At 35.0% G+C, this 21,246-nt stretch overlaps 1 protein-coding gene across 4 annotated transcripts in view; it reads left to right on the top strand.

The window, feature by feature from the left end:
- Positions 1-20,686, top strand: part of LOC136028331 (glyceraldehyde-3-phosphate dehydrogenase-like) — a 360,255-nt gene extending 339,569 nt beyond the window's left edge. For 2 of the 4 annotated variants that reach the window (XM_065706136.1, XM_065706129.1), the window contains exons 2-8: positions 10,604-10,701; positions 13,000-13,123; positions 15,323-15,438; positions 16,757-17,030; positions 17,701-17,842; positions 19,121-19,315; positions 20,455-20,686. In XM_065706136.1, the coding sequence (XP_065562208.1) occupies positions 10,624-10,701; positions 13,000-13,123; positions 15,323-15,438; positions 16,757-17,030; positions 17,701-17,842; positions 19,121-19,315; positions 20,455-20,524 (999 nt within the window). In that variant the 5' untranslated portion in view covers positions 10,604-10,623 and the 3' untranslated portion in view covers positions 20,525-20,686. Of the gene's footprint in view, positions 1-7,609; positions 7,770-10,603; positions 10,702-12,999; positions 13,124-15,322; positions 15,439-16,756; positions 17,031-17,700; positions 17,843-19,120; positions 19,316-20,454 lie in introns of those variants that run through there. The other 2 variants (XM_065706114.1, XM_065706121.1) reach the window with 2 other exon arrangements.
- The last annotated feature ends 560 nt before the right edge of the window (positions 20,687-21,246 follow it).

The raw sequence follows: 21,246 nt of genomic DNA on the forward strand, positions 1-21,246 counted from the left end.
GAAACCTAAAATATTCGAAAATGATTAGAGTGGAGGGATCAGGATGAAATTTGGTGGAGAAACTAAGCAAAAGTCCTAGATACGTGATTGACATAACAGGAATGAATCTGCTGTCTTTGGGGGAGTGTTAATATTGAATAATTAGAAAAAAACGAGGTATTTTTAACTTACAAAGGAGTGATCAGATCTTAATGAAATAAAAACATTTGGTAGGATCTCGTAACTTATATCTCTTATTTTAAATCCTGACTGGATCCAGTGTCATTTGGGGGGGGGGGAATCTTGGAAAAAACTTAGAGTAGAGGGACTGGGATGAAACTTGGTGGGAAAAATAAGCACAAATCCTAAATACATGATTGACATAACCGGAATGGAGCCGCTCTCATTGGGGGAGGGTTAGTTCTGAAAAATTAAAAAAAAAATAGGTATTTTTAACTAACAAAGGAGTGATCGGATCTCGATGAAATTTCATATTTAGAAGGACCTCGTAACTCAGATCTCTTGTTTTAATTCTCAACCAGAACCAGTGTCATTGTGGGGAGTTGGGGGGACTGGAAATTTTGGAAATTGCTTAGAGTGGAGAGATCAGAATGAAACTTTGTAGGAAGAACAAGCACAAGTCCAAGATACATGACTGACCCAACCGGACCGGATCCGTTCACTTGGGGGGGGGGGGGGGGGGGTAATTCGGAAAAATTAGAAAATGAGGCATTGTAACTTGCAAACAGGTAATCAGATCTTAATGAAATTTGATATTCAGAATGATCTTGTGCTTCAGAGCTATTATTTTAAATCACGACCAGATCCTCTGATTTTCCTTTTAAATCAATCTATTGATTCTTAGAATTTTGCTAGAGCTCATGCCACGTGAGCTCTTGGCTCTCCCAACCTTGTCACAAGTGCCATATGATCTCTTAGATATTAATCTGGTGGTCAAACCTCCCCCCCCCCCTCTGGTGCTGGCTTTGTTTTCACCAGAAAATCAGAAGTACTCAATTCATGTGCTCTAGTTATCTCTGGAATTTAGCTTTGGGACATGGAATGGGCTTGGTATTATTAACAACATAATTTTGAATGGAATTTGCAAAAATAAACAAAGGCTAAGAGCTCATATTGCACTTGTGATAAGGTCAGAAGAGCCAAGAGCTCACATGGCATGAACTCTAGCAAAATTCTAGGAATCAATAGATTGATTTAAAAGGAAAATCAGAGGCTTAATGCCGGTTGGGATTTAAAATAAGAGCTCTGAGACACGAGGTCCTTCTAAATATCAAAATTCATTAAGATCCAATCACCCACTTGTAAGTTAAAAATATCTCATTTTGTCTAATTGTTCCTCTCCCTTCAGCCCCCCAGATGGTCGAACAGGGAAAACAACTTTATCAAGTCAATTTGTGCAGGTCCCTGACACGCCTACCAATTTTCGTCATCCTAGCATGTCCAGAAGTACCAAACTCGCCAAAGCACTGGACCCTCCCCTCCCCCCTATGTCTGCCAAAGAGAGCGGATCCAGTCCGTTTACATCGATCACGTATCTTGCTTACATTTGCTTATTCTACCCATCAAGTTTCATCCCAATCTCTCCACTCTGTGTTTTCCAAGATTTCTTCAAGATTCCCCCTCCAACTCCCCCAATGTCTTCAGATCTTGTTGGGATTTAAAATAAGAGCTCTGAGACATGAGGTTCTTCTAAATATTAAATTTCATTAAGATCCATTCACCCACTCATAAGTTAAAAATATCTCATTTTTTTCAATTTTTCCTCTCCCTCCAGCCCTCCCAGATGGTCAAATTGGGGAAACGACTGTTACTAAGTCAATTTGTGCAGATCCCTGACACGCCTACCAATTTCCATTGTCCTAGCACATCCAGAAGCACCAAACTCGCCAAAGCACTGGAAATCCCCCAACTTCCCCAAAAAGCTTCCCCATTCATTCCAATTATGTCAATCACGTTTCTAGAACTTGTGCTTATTCTTTCCATCAAGTTTCATCCTGATCTCTCCACTCCAAGCGTTTTCCAAGATTTCTGTTCCCCCCTGCAACCCCCATGTCCCCATATCCAATTCGAATTGAAAATGGAGCATCTGAGACATAAGATATATCAAGTTTCATTAAGATCCGATCACCCATTCATAAGATAAAGATACCTCAATTTTCATGTTTTCCAAGATTTCTGGTTTCCCCCTCCAACTCCGCCCAGTGTCACCGGATCTGGTTGGGATTTAAAATTAGAGCTCTAAAACACAAGATCCTTCTAAATATGAAATTTCATTAAGATCCGATCACCCATTCGTAAGTTAAAAATGCTTCTTTTTTTCTAATTTTTCCAAATTAACCATCACTTGGTAAATACCAAGTGCCATAAAAACATAAAAACTGAAATTATGGCACATCAATAAAAAAAAAAGCTAACCTTGTATTCCCAATGGAAGTTATTTCTAAACAGCTGGCATAAGTTTAGTTTATAGGATGGTTTATATTTTAGTATACATGATTACTGCCTGCAAGTTTGATTTGAAATAATTCTAAAAGGTATATTTATAGGGAAAGATTACTTTGGGAAGTTTGTTTTTTTGGGAAGCTTGATCAATAAGAAGGTCATTATGAAGGAGGATGGTATGACAGGCAGTTGTGATGTGGGGACTTGGAAATCAACAATTTTCATGTACTTAGGGTCATTGAGAGGAGAAAGGGATGTAAGATTCAGAAGACACAAGTCAGAGGGACCCAGTACAAATTTTTAGCTTTTTAATGCAGAAATTTACATTGTAACTTTGATTCTTTAAAGAGATGGGCACTAAGAATTTTGTTCTTGCTTCCAAATTTTGTCTTTTGATGGTCTGGTATATGCGTTTTGTTTTTAGTTTGTGTATATTCAGAATATAATATGTTATTTTGCCAAGAAATGGGTCTGGAGTGAGATCATTACCAGAATACTTCTTATTTGAAGACAAATCATGCAATTATCTCAAATCTGCATTATCTGAGGCACAAAAAGAATTAAAATGAAATCAAAACATGATAAAGAGTAATACTTTTTCACTACTAAAAAGTTTTTTACACTGTCTAAAATAGTTAACAGGTAAAATACCCGTTATTATATTTCCATTTTATTCAATAATAAATAGAAGGATATTCTGGTCAAAAAAATTGTTTAAGGCACAAAGGGCCTTTGTATCTCCAATACTCTCCTGCCAAAATTTAGTAGAAATAGTGAACCTTGTTTGGGCCAGGGTCATGCAAGGATTTTAATCAGTATTAATTAAAAAAAGAAGTTTTTCACTGTAAAGTTAAGAGACATATTAACCCAAAGACAGAACCGAAATACAGTCCTATAATAATTCAAACTTATTATATCAATCATTAAAGATAACACATGCTGCTATAGGTAGGTATAAATCATAAAATGCACAGGAGTAGGATCAACGCCCAAAAAGCCACCTAGAGGCTATAGCATCGTTTGTGCTTTTCTGAAAATAAAGTATTGTGTCAACCAGTATGTTTTGATGTAACACCACCAATAATACATCCAAAAAATAATATTGCAGGGCTAATCATGGCTTACTGATAAGATTGTTGCTTTTTCAACTCCTTTTCAAAACAACAAAACAGCTTGAGTGTTATTTTTTTTTTTGTCTAAAAACTAATATCTACTGTGAACAGTGTGGTTATATTTATCAAAACATCAAAAACAAAAATAAAAGAAATCACTATAAGGAAAACTCCAACTACTTGTAGCTACAATTGTGACTACTTGGAACTGCATTTGCAACTCCTTGTGACTGTGGCTGCAAATACTTGACAAAGTGACTGTGACTACTTTGCGACTACTTAGGACAACTGTAGCTACATGCAACTGTGACTGCTTGTAACTGCAATTGTAGCTACTTGTGGCTGCTTCTGCTACTAATGCTACTGCTACTACTATTGAACTAAATCAAAAGAGTTTTAAATTAATCCTGGTTGTCAAAGTAACACATATGCAATATATCAGGAATGGAATAGGGTACTAAGTTGAAACTTTCAGGCAAAGTCGGGGGGGGGGGGGTGTAAGGCTGAATCAAAATAAACTATGTGTATCCAGATTGTTGAAAGGGTGTCAGTCCAATATCCCAGGAAAAACTCAGGGTATTATACTTGAAATTTAATATATGTTTTTGGGGATGTTAAACTAAATCAAAATATATAATGTTAATCCAATTTTATCTAAAGGGTGTATCTGTAAAACCTCAGGAATGATGAAGGATTTTAAGTTAAAATTGTAAGGGTATGTTGAGTGGGAAATTGAATGAATCAAAATGCACTTTGAACATTCAAGGTTGTCAAAAGGATGTATTTGTGGTATCTACGGAAATTAAGTTGAAACTTTCAAGGCAAGTAGTGGGGATAGGTGCTTAATATTGTCTATGCTCAAGGTTGCACATGTTGGGGGCTAGAATTCCGTCAGCCCGTCAGCTATTTATATTTTGGCGGACATTTGCAATGAATTTTAATGTTACTTTTACTATAAAACTTTGAATGCATGGGTATGGGGAACTCTATTCTAATAATCGGATTGGAAATATGCATAATCTTTTGGCTTATGTAGGACTGAAGCCATTCTGAACCATATCCTGTTGCAACCTTCAGCATATACAAATATTAATCAATCACCCTCAACTTGTGCTGAAAGTTTCAAATTAATTCCATTAGCTGTTCTTAGCTGTTTTGATTTAATTCAACGCCCCCCCCCCCCTCAGCATGCACTTAAAATTTTAACTTAATGTCCTTAACCATTCCTGAGATATTGCATATATGCCTTTTTGACGACTTGAATGTACATAATTTCTCACACATTCACCTCAGCATGGCCTGAAAACTTTAATACCCTTAGCTGTTCCTGAAATATCTCAGATACACTCTTTTGACAACCTTGGATGCAAATATCATTTTTTGACTTTGTTCAACATTGCTAACAGTATGTCCTGATAGTTCAAATAGAATTCCCTTAGTTGTTCCAGAGACATTGCACAGACACCCTTATGAAAATATCGACACATAAAATATCTTTTGATTTAGTTTTGCTTTCCCCTTAATTTCCCCTTAAACGACTGCAACTACAAGTGGTAGTTGCAGTCGCAGTCGCTAGTAGTCAAAATTGCAAATACCCGCTGTCACAAGTAGTTGTATTCACAGTCCTAAGTAGTCATGGTCGTGCTCGCAAATAGTGGCAGTCAGAGTAAAAAGAAGTCGTAGTTTCAAATAGTCATAGCTGTAGTTACTAGTAGTTTCAGTTGCAAGTAGTCGTATTCGCAATCGCACTTGGAGAAGCGAGTAGTTGCAGAAGTAGTAGTATTAGTAGTCGTAAGCGAACATGGTCGCAGTTGCTATCAGCCGCAGTCGCAAGCAGTAGTAGTAGTTTTAGAAGTAGTAGAACCACTGTCTAGTATTGCTGTGCTCATTTGACCTTTAGATAAAATGGCAGTTTAAAATATGTGATCGGATGCCTGTTTGGGAAGGGCAGCTAAAGAGGGCGATGGAGGGGGGATGTTTGCCCTCCGATCACTTTTGAATTTTAAAAAGGGCACTAGAACTTTCAATTTCCAATCGAATGAGCCCCTTCGAAGTTTTTACGACCACCCCCTCCATATAAAGCGGTTCTGTGAAAAAAAAATACATCGAAAGCATATGGCCCTTTACTACAGGAAACGCTAGAGCTTTATCTCTGATTATTGAAGGACAAAAGTTGGCCTTAAAGCGATTTTAAAAAAAAACTAAATCGTGTTCATATTTTACAATTTGAATGAGAATACCTTCTCGCTAGCCACCCTCAACGTTTCTCAATTGAAAAACGAACAGAAGTTGATTTAACAATAGTAAAGTTTTGAAAGAAAATTAAAGAGCAACATTAAAACCTAAAACGAGCAAAAATAAAGTAATACAATAATCTTAAAAAAAAGAGATATTGCTCTGAACGAATAGATGGAACCCAAACAGTGGCATATAATTTCGTCAAAATTATGGGGGGGTGAAAAGTTGGAGCCAATTTTTCCAAATAAAGTGAAAATGACAGTGAAAACCGAAAAATGAGCCATATAGCTGGGGAAGGGGGTCAAGGTCTGGGAGGGGCAGTTGCCACCGCCTAGCAAATTACGCTTCCGAACCCAAGAGTAACATGTTTAAAATGAATATTAAGGTGAAAGTTTAAACTAAGTGAAATTACCACAAATAAGACTAGAGATTTCACCCTTTTAACCCCTCCCTCTCCCCTGTGCGTTAGAATGACATTTGTGCTTTACTGGGGATGAAACATTTTGTGGACAGTTTTACTTTTCATTGTAATATTAAAATATTAGATACTACATGGAACGCGCTATTCAAAATTTTGATTGAATACGCAGATGTTTCTGAAATTTTAAATTGCGACCCAATATTGGGTCGCAATTTAAAATTTCTTAGTTTTTCTTAGAAAAACTTAGAACTATTCTTAGTTCTATTCTTAGAATAGTTAAAAACTATTCTTAGTTTTTAAATAGAAAAGCCAGAAAAGGCCTTTATGGCAAAACTATATCAATTAAAAAACAAATAGAAATTAATGAAACAAACCATTTTCTAGTTGAATATTTTCAAAGAAAAGTAAAGAACAATAACAAAACTTAAATGAGAAAAATAATGGCATATAATCCAGTCAAGTTTAAAACAAAAAGGTATTACTACGAATGAATATATGAAACCTAAAACAAAAATTAAAATGGATAGTCGAGTTAAATTCTAGATGAACTGAAATTGCCACAAACAATTGTTGAGCTGTCGTCTTTTCAAACCCTCTTAACAGCTAAAGTATCATTTATATTGCTGAAAAAGATCTAGGCCATAGTGTCTATAGTGACATAAAAAAATTTCACCCAGGTAGTTTTTTTTTAAAATCCAGCCCGTAAATTCTAAAGTAATCTGGTGGCAAATCAGTAAATGATTTGTATTTGGCTTTCTGTTCATTTGAAAAGAATAGATTTCAAACAACAAAATATTGCTTAAAATATATTGCATATTTTACCAAGTGAAAATAAATTGGTCGTTCAAATATTCTCATAAATTGTAAAAAATAAGAATTCTGGGAAATTTGGGCAATATTTAATTTTGTAATACGGTAATCGAAAAAAGAAAGGAAATATTCAAATGTATTTCGTTTCCTGCAAAGCAAAAATAACACTAGCCTGTGGGGGATTTGAGGGATGGTAGCTCCACTCTTGTTTGCTGTACTTTTGTTAACTTTGAGTCCATATTATTTAAAAAGTCATTTTAATTTCTGTTCGTTTTAGTTTCATTTGTTCATTCATAGTAAATTAACTTCGTTTCAAACTTGACCTGATTATTTACTTTAATTACTCTTCGTTTTAGCTTTAGTTTTTCAATCATATTACTTTCTGTGTGTTATAAGTTTGATCTGTTAGATGACTTTATGTCCACTTGCACTTGGTTTAGATTTTTAATATCGCTATTTACTTTTCTTTGTAAGATTTTTTATGGTGAATTTTTTTAATTGATATCATAAAATATGAAAAACAATATGCCCTTTACTCGAAAAGAGAATTTCCAATTGTGACATTGAACGCCCTTGAGTTCCGTCCGCTATTTTTTCAAGGAGCATGCGCAAGTTCTGAGACAAAAATCGAATCATAGGAAAATCTCTCATACAATTCAGTTTCCGTGCAAGCAAGCATTCCAGTGGCTAGTGGAAAGTGAGAGTTAAATCTTTGATTTCTTGTGGCTTACGTGACGAAAACTACAGTACATTTTTTTTCTTTATCTGATGGCATTTTTTTTTTCAATGCTATGATAATGAATTTTAAAATACTCAAATTCGTTTTTGTTTTAATGGCCCGGAAGAAGGGGGATAAGCTTCTTGCCGTTCCGTCGTGTTGGAAAAGCGGGGGCTCAGCCCCACCCTATCGGTTTCTTTAAAAAGGTATCGCGCAAATTCAGGCCATCCGTGTGCCATTATTGCTACATACGTACATATTTTTAGGGTTGAATAAAGTAGGCTACTAAAATTAGGTAGGCTGTTTTGAGTAGGCTATCTGCAACCGCTCCTTTCCTCACCAAAGGATATTGACCTTTGTTGACCTTTTACAATTTTTGTGCTATAAAAGTGAAACCTCGAGAAATAGATGTATTGCTGAAATGATGCAGAAAAAAATTGTCTTTAACCTCATACCTTTGCTTAATACTGATTTTCGAGGCTTTAGAGACTTGAAAATCTGTTTCTTAAATTCAGGACAAAAACCTTGATGTGGCTTAAAATCCTGCCGAATAATGGAGAAATTGCATTTTCAAAAGCTAGAGTCACTTATAAAGTGTCTGAAAACTCAAAATTAGGGTAGCCTAAGACGCTTGTTGTCAAAATTTAGATGGCCTATGCATAATAGACTATAAAATTCATATAAACCTATAATAGCCTATATTTAATCTTATAAGCCCTGGAAATAAGAAAAGGGTAAAGATAGTAGCTTGATAACAGCTTTATAGGGTAAATTTAGGATCTTGCCTCGTTCATGAACGTTTCATTCCCCTAACTCAACTAGCCTACTCTCCAACATAGCAAGAAGCACTCAACAAGAACTGTACCGAAAATATACTTTCATAAGTTGGATAGAGAACTCCTGTTTTTTTAACTTAGTTTTTGTGTGTGGAAATAGGCAATGGGGTGATATTTAAAAGTCTTCGCACCTGATCTTGGTTATGCATTTTGAAATCAGTAGCCTTTACAATAGAATAGGCTATTTACAAAATGCATTTAGAATCAACCTTTGCTTGAGGGGATTTTCAGAGGAGGCGCAAGTCTTCCGCCACCTGGAGGACATCTCAGAACGCCACGTGTGCTGCACGGTTCCACCATGCTTGGCACTGCTTCCGCCATGCTTGAGTCGTGCCACCTTGTGCACGTGATTCCTGAAAGTTGGGTGTCTCCTCGGAATTGTCGTTAATTGTCTTGGCTATTAAGTGACCCTTCTAATACACTAGCATTAAAATGGCGAAATAATCCTTTTTTTGGTCCTAAAGGTAAAGAAAATTTTCGTGGCAAGTTTTGTCATCAAGTTGAAAAACTGGTTTTGCTTAATTTCAAAACGAGAACCAGACGACCCGTTGTAGCTGTTTCGTCATCAGAATTAATTGTTATTCTGATAGCCAGCAAGAATGGCTAACTTTTGGATTACATCCATATAAAAGAAAAATTTGTATTCATGTATTTGGTCAGGGTGTAATTGCAAAAATGAGGAGTCAAGTTTTGGGCCAAATCAGATATGAAAAAAAGTAAATGTGTTTTTAGGTTTTTCGCCCTGTCCTCATTCGAAATATAATCGCTGTCATGATAATCACGTGCCAGTTCTCCCTAATGGGGCCAGATATAGCCCTGGACTATATAAAAAGCTTGCTTTTTTTCAAACTGGCTTTATTTGGCATTGCGAACCAACTAATGAGAAATAAGCACAAGAGATATGGCAAAGCAACAAAATCAGCCAACTTCTATATAGTGTAGGGCTACATCTGGTTCAGGGGGGAGGGGCTTGACGGCAGTGAATATTGCATTTGAAAAAAACATTGAATGAATAATCTAATGATGTAATTCTTTTTTTCCTATCTGATTTATTTGTTTTCCATACAGCTTGAAACTTATATCCGGATGTCCCGGGGCCATGGGCCCTAATGCACTAACCGTACTCGTGGTAATTTCTATCTGTTTTAAGCTTGACTTGATTGTTCATTTTTGATTTCTATTTCATTTTAGGTTTGTTTTCTTCACCCACAGAATTGTTCGTTATTTTAGGTTTTGTATGGATTATCGATTTTATTTTCTGTTCGTTTTAGGTTTTATTTATTCATTCATAGTCATTCGTTTGAGTTTGACTTAATATATGATTTTTACTGTCTTTTTGGCTTTAATACAGCTCTTTACTTTCCGTTAATTTTTTTTTTTTACAACTCTTCTCTAAACATTAATTTTACAAATATGCTAATGGCATATCATACCTTGTTGAAATTAGTGCCATGTAAGGATCTTGATTCTGCATAAATAAAGGACCATAGGTCTGTGGCTGTTCCCTTTATTGCTTAGAAATGGATTAGATGTATTGCTTAGAAATCGGTTAGTTGGTCTCATATCTTTAAAATCCATTAAAATCGTGGTGTAACTGTCCTAAATCAAAACACGCTGAACACATTTGTTTTTGCAAATTTTTACGGGCCTTTAGAATCTTTGAACTTACTAAGTTGGAGAAAAATATTGAAATATAGACTCCAAAAATCATAAAGCATCAGGCATAAGTAAATTTAGTTTTGTTCCCCCTTCCCCTAAGTGTTTGAGTATTGACTATGCCATTATACAAAGGCTTTCGAAATAATGGTTTTTGGCGTTCATTTTTCGAGTTGCCACAGGAAGTTCTGAGGATGAAAAAGTAGCTTGAAATTATAATTAGAATGTATGACTTCCAAGATCACTTGTCATATCATCCTTGAACTTAATGTTTCGGGATATATTTTATTTAATAGGAAAAGTGAATTTTGTCTTTAAGTATCTCTTACTATTTGTCTAGGTCTCTCTAATGTGTTGTCTTCATTTTCAGTATAGTATATTAAATTCAACATGGCCAAGGTTGGTATTAATGGATTTGGGCGTATTGGTCGCCTTGTACTCCGTGCTGCCTTAGAAAAAGGAGTGGATGTAAGTCTTTTTTTCATATATTCCCTTGTCCAGTTCATTCACAGTCAGTCAAAATTGTGTACTTTAACGTATCTGATTTACCTCTAATGGACATTCCAATTTCTGTTTTAATGGAAGATTGTATTCTGTTAAAGGAGTAATTCAAGAATTAAATTAACAACCTCCAAAGAGTAATTAATTGAAGCTGATAAAAAAAAATGCTGGATTTACGTGATTTTTAGGATATGGCTAATTAGGATAGAAGGGCCATTTTATCCTTTTTTTTAGATACTGAATTTACTTCTTGCTCACCAGAGAAACATAAATAATTTAAGTTTTCAAATATTTTTCCACTTTATTCTTGATATACCTAATTCTTATACATTACAACTGGGGTAGTGAGGATAACTAGTTTACTAATCATTCCAGCCACTCCATGAAGCTTGCCATGTGAAGAGCTGAAAATTTTTAAAAGTATTGAGGTAAATTTTAAACCGTACTCTTAATTAACCTGATATAATATAAGTTTTACTATTTTCAGTATTTCTTCACAAGGCCACTTGGATATGCAATTTGATATTTTACATTTTCATTTGTTGATGTTTTACGTTTTAAAAATTTAATAAGCTGCGTTTTCCGCGTTGAGGAAAAGGCAGTTGAGGTTTCTGCGTTGAGGTGGAATAATTATGCGTAAAAGGATCTGAACGGTATTGTTCACAACATATTTTGAAAAATTGATCTATTTATATTTAGACTGAAAAGTTGTTGTGAATCTGCTATTTTTGTAATGTTCCCAAGTTATCTAGATTGGTATCTATCCAAAAAGTTCTCCGTCCGAGAAAGTTGAGGTCGAAGTCGGCAAATGAACTGAATTAACATCTATTCTCTTGTTATTCCCGAGTAAAAGAGGTTAAGGCCGCAATAAACTCTGATGGGTGTTTTGCTAACAAGTCACCTCCGAAGTAATTAAATGTTTTAGAAAAATGATGTTCAAGTACAGCATTTAAGTTAAGTTTTATCAGCAATTTCTCTGGAAAGAACTATATGGTTTTGCGGTTCCACCTAACCTAGCCTTTTTGGCTGAAAAAAAAACTCATTCAATTCTTGGTTTTCAAAAATTGCCAAATTCAAAAGAGTTTTGAATTTATTATTTTTCTCAAAATTAAATCCTGGTGATTAGCATAGTTATGCACAGGTTAAGCCCTTAGAAGGAAAAAATCAGCGCGTTGGTGTCAAAAAGAAGAACATGAACAATTTGGGGCCACAACTTTCCTATGAGACGGTCTTTCGGTTGAATATAAGGATAAGTCCCTCTCTCAACCCTTCTTACTTAGACAATTATGATAATCAGAAACAATGATTTCCTCCTTTTTTCAAAACATTGGTTTACCTTGGCACTTTCAGATGCTTCTGAACTAATATACATAAAGTACCTTAATTATTAAAAAGTTTTCTTGAAAGGTTGAGAAGATTCTCAATTTGATTTTTTTTTTTTTTTTCAACTCGACCCTACAAAGTTGCTAAGGTCTTTGGATTTGTTGAAAGGAAAACATAATACTCCTTCACTAAGGATAAAATAGTAGAAATAAAATAAACGGAATGTTGGATCAAGGTCAACTAAACTAGACTTAAAATTACAGCATATATGAATTTAAATGGAATGGGACAGTTTTTAAATTAGTACAGCCAAATATTTACCTATATGCACACTCTGTCGATTACTCAGAAGTAACTAGCCTGGCAGGGCTTCGCTTATTCTATGTTTGTGTTCACCTTTGTTTCTGAACTTAAGCTGGTGTTTAACCGGGAGTTTTTATATTTTTTTTTGCGGATTCATTTAGATGAAGAAGAAGCTTTGACAAAATAAGATTAGTGCTATTTTGTTATAATTATAATTCTTGGAAACATACTTTAGAGGAGAGGTTGTATGAATGGATGGAGGATTGGTGCTACATGACACTAAAACCATCTCTGCGTTTGAATATATTTCCTGTCAACCTTCAAGAATTTCCTTTTAACTTTTCAAAAAAAAATCCTATGTGTCTGATCCCACCTTTAACGTAGAAGTAATTCTTTGTTTTTATTTATCTATTCTACAGACATGAGATGGCGTTCCACTGGTAGTTTGGTAGATTTTTTTGCATATTTACTTTAAATAAAAATAAACTTTGAGACAATAAGAAAGAAAATGTTAGAGCCAGATTTTTTGGAGGTGAGAATTACCTCTGTTTCTTCACTGGATCACCAGCATAAGCAAAAATTGATGTAAGACTAAGATTTCCAGTGGCTCAGAGTAACAAAACTTGTGTTACCTTATAGGTTGTCGCTGTAAATGATCCATTTATCAACCTCGATTATATGGTATACATGTTCAAATATGACTCCACCCATGGAAAGCACAAGGGTGAAATCGCTGCTGTTGATGGCAAACTCGTCATAAACGGTAAAGTTTAATTTTTGATTTTCATGTCCAATACAGTTAAGAAGTTTGGCTTAATTAACCTAGCAAAGCATTATAATGGCTATTCTTAATATGATTTAGCTAATGCTGAAACTGGGAAATTAACTTGCTTACAATCCGTAAAAAAAAGGTTTAACTAGTAACTAGGCATAGCTATACGTATAGACAGATTCGAAGTTCAGTTAATTTGGATATTTTGCAAATTATTTAAAGCTTAACTACAGTGCCATTTTTCAATAAAAATACCAAACGAAAGGTGTTTCCGAAATCTAGGGGGAACACCCACTATCCCTCCTATCAATTGACGCCATTGCTTAGCCAATTAGGGAACTCCATTATCCATACTCATCTGCATAGAAATCAACCGAAATAGTGAACTGAGAATTTAAGATGGAAAATTCAGTTGTGATAATTTTCCATACGAACTGCTTGATTGAATCATTCTTAAAACTATGTTTTGGGAATTCTAAAATTTGAACTAAACCATTGGCTGAAACTGAGCTCTAACGGAATCTTGACTTTGATAAGATTCCTTTATAAATAGGCCTTTAGTAAAGAAAGGCTCATAACTTGTATTATGCTTTAAATTAGATTTTTATTAAGGTGGGTAGGTTATCTTCCTATTTTCTTGCTTAAAGCTTTCAATATTGCTGTGATTATTCAGTTTCTAAATTGAGTTTATCTCCTGCTCTTAATTTTTCATTCAAAATCTTTATTCACTATCGTTTGAAACATTTGAGCCTGCAGCTCAAGTGGAGTCCCGTTAGAATGAGATTCCTACTACAGTTTTCAGAAGAAATTTAACAAAATATTCTTTTTCAGTTTAGAGTAACATTTATGCTGAAAGCATGAAAAAGAAAAGTTTTGAGTTTGGTTCAATATCAATCTGATGAATTTTAATTTTTGTAGAAAATATCAAACGCTGCTTTATAAAGTAAGGAAGACTTTCTGTATCATGACCCCCCACGCTTTAATTGTTAGTCTTGAAAAAACCTTCAATTTTTCTGTGTAACCGGAAAACAAATCAGTTTTTACTTTTCATTGCATTTTGAGATTTTTTTTGTTTTTAATTTTTTTGAATTATTTTTAAACTTCTTTTTAAATTCTGAAGTGCTTAAGAAGGGACAATTCCCTGGCTCCTCTGTCAAAATATTTTCCTAGAAAAATAAATGAAAAACAAAAATAAAAGATAAAAATCGAGACAAAAAAGTAGCGTTTTCGCGGTACCGAAAGTGCTTCCATCTACTGATACAAGCCATTTTTGTTTGCTATTTCGGTATTATTTTGTATTTCTATTTTTTGTTTTCTCTGTCATCTCGGAGAGACAACAGGGACATGATATTATGTGTGCCTTCTAAACTTCAATACTTCCCTCAGTGCTAAAAAGAATCGGAGCTCACCCGTCGCTTCTTATCTATTGAGTTGTGATATTAGAAAGCTGGTAAGAAAATCAACTTCTAAACTAAAGATAAAAGTGCATTGCTTCAGCCTTAGTGTACAAAAGTTTATTCGTCTGATAAATAATTTAAATATCTCTGTGGGGCTGAAAACTTCATTGATGTGGTTGTCATCAAAAAAAAAAAAAAAAAAAAAAAAAAAAAAAAAAAAAAAAAAAAAAAAAAAAAAAAAAAAAATGGATAACGACAATACAAAAACAAGCTGAGATATAAGACGAGTTAAGTCTGGATTTGGTGCAAAAATAAACTGGAGGCGCAAAGTAGGCTCATGGACCCTCCGTCACCCCTCTGATCCCATCAAGTTTTTAGCAGATATGTAGGCATATTGCACTTTGTAGGTCTGCGGCACCTACAGCACCACCCCCTCAGCCTCTCACTCGACCAAATTTTTATTCCGTATGATAGGAGATCTGAAGTGGGCCAGAGGTCCCTCTAACACCCTCACCGACTTTTAGCACAAAAAAAACCTTGTCGTTCCGTGTTTGGAAAAGAATCATATAAAAAAAATTAATCCGTTTCACTGGACGACCAATGTAGGCCCATGGTTCCTCCAACTCCTGAGCCCTCCAAGGCCAGGCTCCTAAAGTCATTAATCGAAATCGATTGAACTTCGTGATTTGAGGTATTCATGAACAATAATCGAGGTAGCTGCTATGTCACTTCTGAACGTCTGCTAAATGATAATACAAACTGCGTTGTAGTGTGAATTATTCTTGCCTTTTAGGTCATGCTATCAGTGTGTTCCAAGAGCGGGATCCAAAGGCCATTCCATGGGGAAGTGTTGGAGTTGAATACGTCGTTGAGTCAACTGGCGTTTTTACTACCATTGAAAAGGCTAATGTAAGTAACAATAATCTTTTTGGTTTACTTATTTTTTTTTCTTTGTTTGGAATGTGGTAGATTATCATTGATTTAAAAACCATTTCTTAATATTTCATTTACTTATTACTTGAACCTGTCTCTGAAACAGCAATGCAGAAGTGTTCGTTGTTGCATCATCGTTAGGAAACTTGACGCTGTGGAACGTGACGAGTTTGTAGTAGAAGTACTGTTATTTGTCTTCTTGTTTTGTTTCTTTTTTCTCTAAGTGGAAAAAAAAATCTAAAAATAGAAAATTAGATTCCGTTTGGCCCAAGGACATACACAACAAAGTTTCAAGCCACTTAGAAAATAAAACTAGTTTTGGAGGACCAGCACACTTTTTTTCCATTTTGTCTTGTGTATTATGCGTGAAGAACTTAAGGATATAAGTTTCAAGCTTGTAAAAAAAAACATGTTTCCCTTTGTGATCAAAGTAATCAAGGTGATTAAGTATTTGTTTGTTTTGGTAGAAGTCCCAAGGGCTTACAGGTATAAGGTTCGAGCTGATAAAAAATGAACAGGCTCTGTTTTTTTGGGAACTAATATTTTCTTTTACATTGGGACCCCTTGAGCTTCGGGATGTAAGTTTTATAAGCTGATCAAAAAATAAAGATATATGGCCATATTTTTGGGCCAAAACTATCGTTTCTTCCTCTTTTTAATGCACTTTGTCCCCCAGCCGAATTTTGTTTTGTGCATTAGGATCTCCTTGGCCCAGATTGAGTAAATTGGAAAAAAACTAATTCTATGGTGCCCAAAGTTTTTATTTGTTGCATTTTGCTTTCTCCTTTGCCCAGGTGCTTTCTTAATAAGTTTCAAACTTATCAAGAGCAACAAATTTTTTTTGTCTTTTTTCCGCCCTATTTATAGCAAACCAATGTTTTGTTCAATGATTTTCCTTCTAGTCCACGTGGCCCACGGAACAATCTATGAAAGCTTCAAGGCGGTCAACACAGCTGGGCTTAAGCTTGTCAGCCTTTTACCACCATATAACAAATCTATAAACAATGGATAAATCATATATTTTGGTGCTTTTGACCCTGGGGCCACGCTTGCCGTACTATCCTCAGAGATATATTTACTGGATCTTTCGATGATTTCGATACAATGTTTTATCTGGAAATTTTCACCTAATGTGTGTGTTATTGTGTCCAAGGGTAAAAAAGGTATAGGTGAGGACTAGGGGCCCTGAAAGGGAACAAAAAGTATTTAATAGGAGGCATTTCTTTTGTTTTGCTTATCCAGTGGTCGTGTGTTAACTCTGATAATATCTCTAACTTAAGATTACGATTTGTAGGCTCACTTGGAAGGTGGTGCAAAGCATGTCATCATCTCGGCACCCTCTGCCGATGCTCCGATGTTTGTCGTTGGTGTGAACCACGAGAAATACGATCCTACAATGAAGATTGTGTCAAATGCTTCTTGCACCACCAACTGTCTAGCTCCTTTGGCTAAAGTCATCAACGATAAATTTGGAATCCTTGAAGGTCTTATGACTACAGTTCATGCTATTACTGCCACCCAAAAAACTGTTGATGGACCATCTGGTAAACTATGGAGAGATGGCAGGGGTGAGATTTTAACTAAAATTTAATTTTCATTGGATGATTTTTACATTTGAAAACTGGATTTTTTTTTTTGCTCTCATATCTACCTGATTTTATCAGATTTATTTACAAAAGAAAACTGTGCCGTATGCGTTTTAAATTTTATTTTCATTTGACTGTTATTTTCATTATTCATAAAATAAGCTACAAATAGGCTGAATAATAAATTTAAAAAGTGGAAGAGGGATGAGTATCCTCCTTAGGGAGGGGGGGGGCTGATGGTTAAAACTTTTTTTCAGGTTCAAGTTTTTTAATTTTTGGATTTTTCTTGCAAAAAACATCTTGAAGAGAGTGTGGATCTTCGGATGGACCTAAGAGAGCCGGGGGGGGGGGGTGAGAGGCCTCGTGGGGAAGAATAAACTGTTCGGTTTAATTTATTATTAGAGGGTGAAATAGTGTCGAGACATTAAGACATGATATAAAGCTTGTATTTTCAAAAAAAAAACAAAACGGATAGATCAACGAAATAATCGTATCAATTAAATTTTCTTTGCCATTTTGATATACTTTATTTATTTAACCTACTTAAATACTTATATCCAGTGATTGACAAAAGATGTCAATTAGAATAGAAAGATGTCAATTAGAATAGATGTTGATTGATGTGTTACTAAACCACTTCTTTATTTTGAAGGTGCTGCTCAAAATATCATTCCAGCCTCCACTGGTGCCGCTAAGGCTGTAGGAAAAGTTATTCCTGAACTTAACGGCAAGCTCACTGGTATGGCTTTCCGTGTACCCGTTCACGACGTCTCTGTTGTTGATCTTACTTGCAGGTATTAATTATACACAACTCTTATTCTTAAACAAATTTCCAAAAAAAAACGTTTTCCTAACAAATGACTGCTATGTTATGGTCAAAACCAGCATGATGTCTTCTCTGACTGCGGTTTGGCGTCGAAGTCACTTAATATTTACTTTTTGACTGTGTAAAAGATAATTTTAGTTGTATTTTTGTGTTAAAAGATAATAGCGATAACACTTTAGGCCTAATTTAACACAACAAAAATTATTGGGTAAAATGGGACGTACGTAACCCTACCGACACTCAAAAGTGAGAGACTCGGACAGTGGAAGAATAGTGGCTTAAAATTGCGCTTCTAATATTTTGATCCTCTCGAAAAAATATTCCGGTCCCGTCATAATGATGCCTTTTCTATGAATGGAATCCAACGCTAAAATTAAAGAGAAGTGAATGAGCCGGTTTGAAGCCATATTCAATAAGTCTATTATTTGAACGAAGAATTCTGTGTTGAATTATAAAAATGGCCTAAAATTGCACTTTTAGTATTTTGCCAACCACATCCTCTTGGGAAAATATGTTGATGCAGTTTGAATCTTAGGAAACACTTTTGATCTTATGTTTCATATAGACGTGGAGGTTGACGAATGAAAAATCATGGAATCATGAGGAATCATGGTCCGCTATCTTCAGCATTATGGTTAAATTTCTTTAGAAACGCTGAAATTTTTTCACCTGGCGTGGTCGTTGATAAAGTAACTTTCCATAGATAAATATTATTTAAACGAGTGATAACTAGAAAAACTTTCCAGGGCAGTAGTGGTAGTGGCAGATATGGTTTATCCTCAAATTAAGCTAGGTTTCACAGTTGTTTATTGTCAAAGTTATGCTTCTTTGTCGAGACTTTGGATCAAGTTTCACGAGTTGTTAGTCCTTCCTTTTTGAATGCATCATCAAAGGGTTGTCGAAATTAAACATAAAACTGGATTGCACTAAAGGCTCTTTGAAAACGTGCTTCAAAGAAGCTTCAGAAGCAGAACTATTGTTAACATGAATTCCGATTAATCTGCTGCTATTAAAAAAAACCGCAACATAAGAATTTCAGACATAGAAGATTCATAATAATTAATTCATTTTGAAATCACAGCTGTGACATTGAAGTCAATATGTTAAATGTCCAACGCTAAGCTAGGAGTTCATTAAGTTGGTTACCTTGTAAAAGTATTCATCTTGATGGGCGTATGTATCGTTTTTAAGCGACTATAAACTGTGTATATGAAACTTTTTATTGTAATTCATCATTAAACTTTAGATTAGCCAAAGAAGCCAGTTACGAAGACATTAAAAAAGCAGTTAAGGAAGCATCAGAAGGAGCAATGAAGGGAATTTTAGGCTACACTGAAGAAGAAGTAGTCTCGACTGACTTTATTGGAGATAATCATTCATCAATTTTCGACGCCAAAGCTGGCATTCAACTTAGTCCGACTTTTGTTAAACTTATTTCTTGGTAAGCCGACATCTCTTGTTCAATACACATTCAAATTTGTTGATTTAAAAAAAAGTTTCTTTGTACTCTTTGGCTTTATTTTTTTTTGTGTGTGTGTGTGTGGGAAGTTCAGATAAGTGAACTGCCAAAAAAGGGTCTATTTTCCACACATTAGGGATTGAAGGGTATTCCAGATATCTAAAGATTAGGGTCCCGGAACACCAAAAACAATACTGGCATCTATATGCTGGTGTCAGTCATTCTGTATAAATCTCTGAAAATAATATGGTGTGACATATAGTACCCCTATCAATTTTTCTGATTTAAAAAAAACCTTTATGATTCGCAATTTGTCGGTTATGTGGTACTGTTTTCTCTGAGACTTGAGAGCTATAGAGTTCATGAGCGACTCTTTTGACCTTGATGAGTGACCTTGCGGGTTACCTTCACCAAAAACAGTAATTAAGACCCTCTCCCCAGTACATCAAGGAGGCTTCAACCGCGTCTGTTTTGAATCTATCCTCTTCTCCCTGACATGTAAGGATGCTCATATTTTTTCATCTAGTTGGCCCATTTCTTTGAATTTTAACGACTCCCCTATCCCCCAATGATATATTCTGGCTTATTGCTCATAGGAAAATTCTACTAGGGGCTATCAAAATTTTTCACTATCGTTTTCGATGCTATTTAAGGAGCTGAAATTTAAACTGTTCGACTTACTATTGGCCTGGGGGATTACCTTTGTTGATGCGGCGTGTTCTGCAATCAGCGCTTCCGCTATCTGTTTTCAAAGTTTGTTTGTAATTTGAACTATCTAATTTTTCCTAGTAACTGTTTCGATTGCAGCAATAAAAGTGAGCTTTTTAATTTTCATACTTTAAATGGTCAGTGAAAAGATCTTCGCCTGTTAATTCGTACCTGTTCATTTCGCCAAGAAAGCTTAACCAGATTTTATAACTTACTTCTAAGATTCCCATTCAATAAAATTGGCGCATTTTACCCCTTTTCTCTTTTTTACAAAACTCGATTTGACTTTTTACTGTTCTAATATTTTTAATTCATTTTTTTCCGTGTATACTTTTGTCCACTGCCAGTTTGTCCATGCAGGCTATTGTGTATATTTCTTAAAAAATTAAAAATAATCGATCTTTTCTTTCTAGGTACGACAACGAATTTGGCTACTCATGCCGTGTTGTTGACCTCATTAAGTACATGCACTCTCGCGCTTGAATTCTCTTCGGATAGGATTCACGCTACATCTAGAAGGGTTTCAAAATTTTGTGATCAGTCGTATAAATGTTTGATTAGAAACAAAATCCTTGTGGCTGAGTTGCTTGATTTTAATGTTTTGGTCCATGGAATATGTAGAAATATTAAATTATGTTGAATTCACGTCATGCATCGTATCAGTAGGATATAATAAGATCGATTTAAAGTTCAGCTCTCGTTTATAGTGCAGCCATAAGCAGCATTATAAATCAGACAATTGATAAGGAATATACTCGAGGGAAAGGCAAGTTGATCAAGAAGAACAGTCAATAATTACAAAGATCTAGGGTGAATAAGCATGTTTATTGCTAGATAAGCAGGATTATTAATAATCCTGTGATATATTTTTTCATTTCTTTCAATCCACGTGTCCATCTCCTCGGCCAAGATGTTTATTGTAATTTGAATATTAAGGTCATGTGACGAATTAAGCTAGCGCTGGGTTGTACCTACACTCCAACTTTTGAGAAAAGTTAATTGGATTTTAAGACAAATTTAAACTTGTAATGGGCCTGTAGTAGCATTGTAAATGAAATACTGTTAAAATAGCCTAGAGATACTTACTACTCCTCCCTCCTCGGTATTTCAGAATGATATTACTTTAGTGTGTGATTAAGATGTTTGTTGAGGGAGCAGTCCCAGAAGAAGTTCAGAGACGCGAGAAGTACCCTTGAATAAGAGTA

This window comes from Artemia franciscana, chromosome 1, assembly GCF_032884065.1.
Source record: "Artemia franciscana chromosome 1, ASM3288406v1, whole genome shotgun sequence".
Classification (NCBI taxonomy): domain Eukaryota; kingdom Metazoa; phylum Arthropoda; class Branchiopoda; order Anostraca; family Artemiidae; genus Artemia; species Artemia franciscana.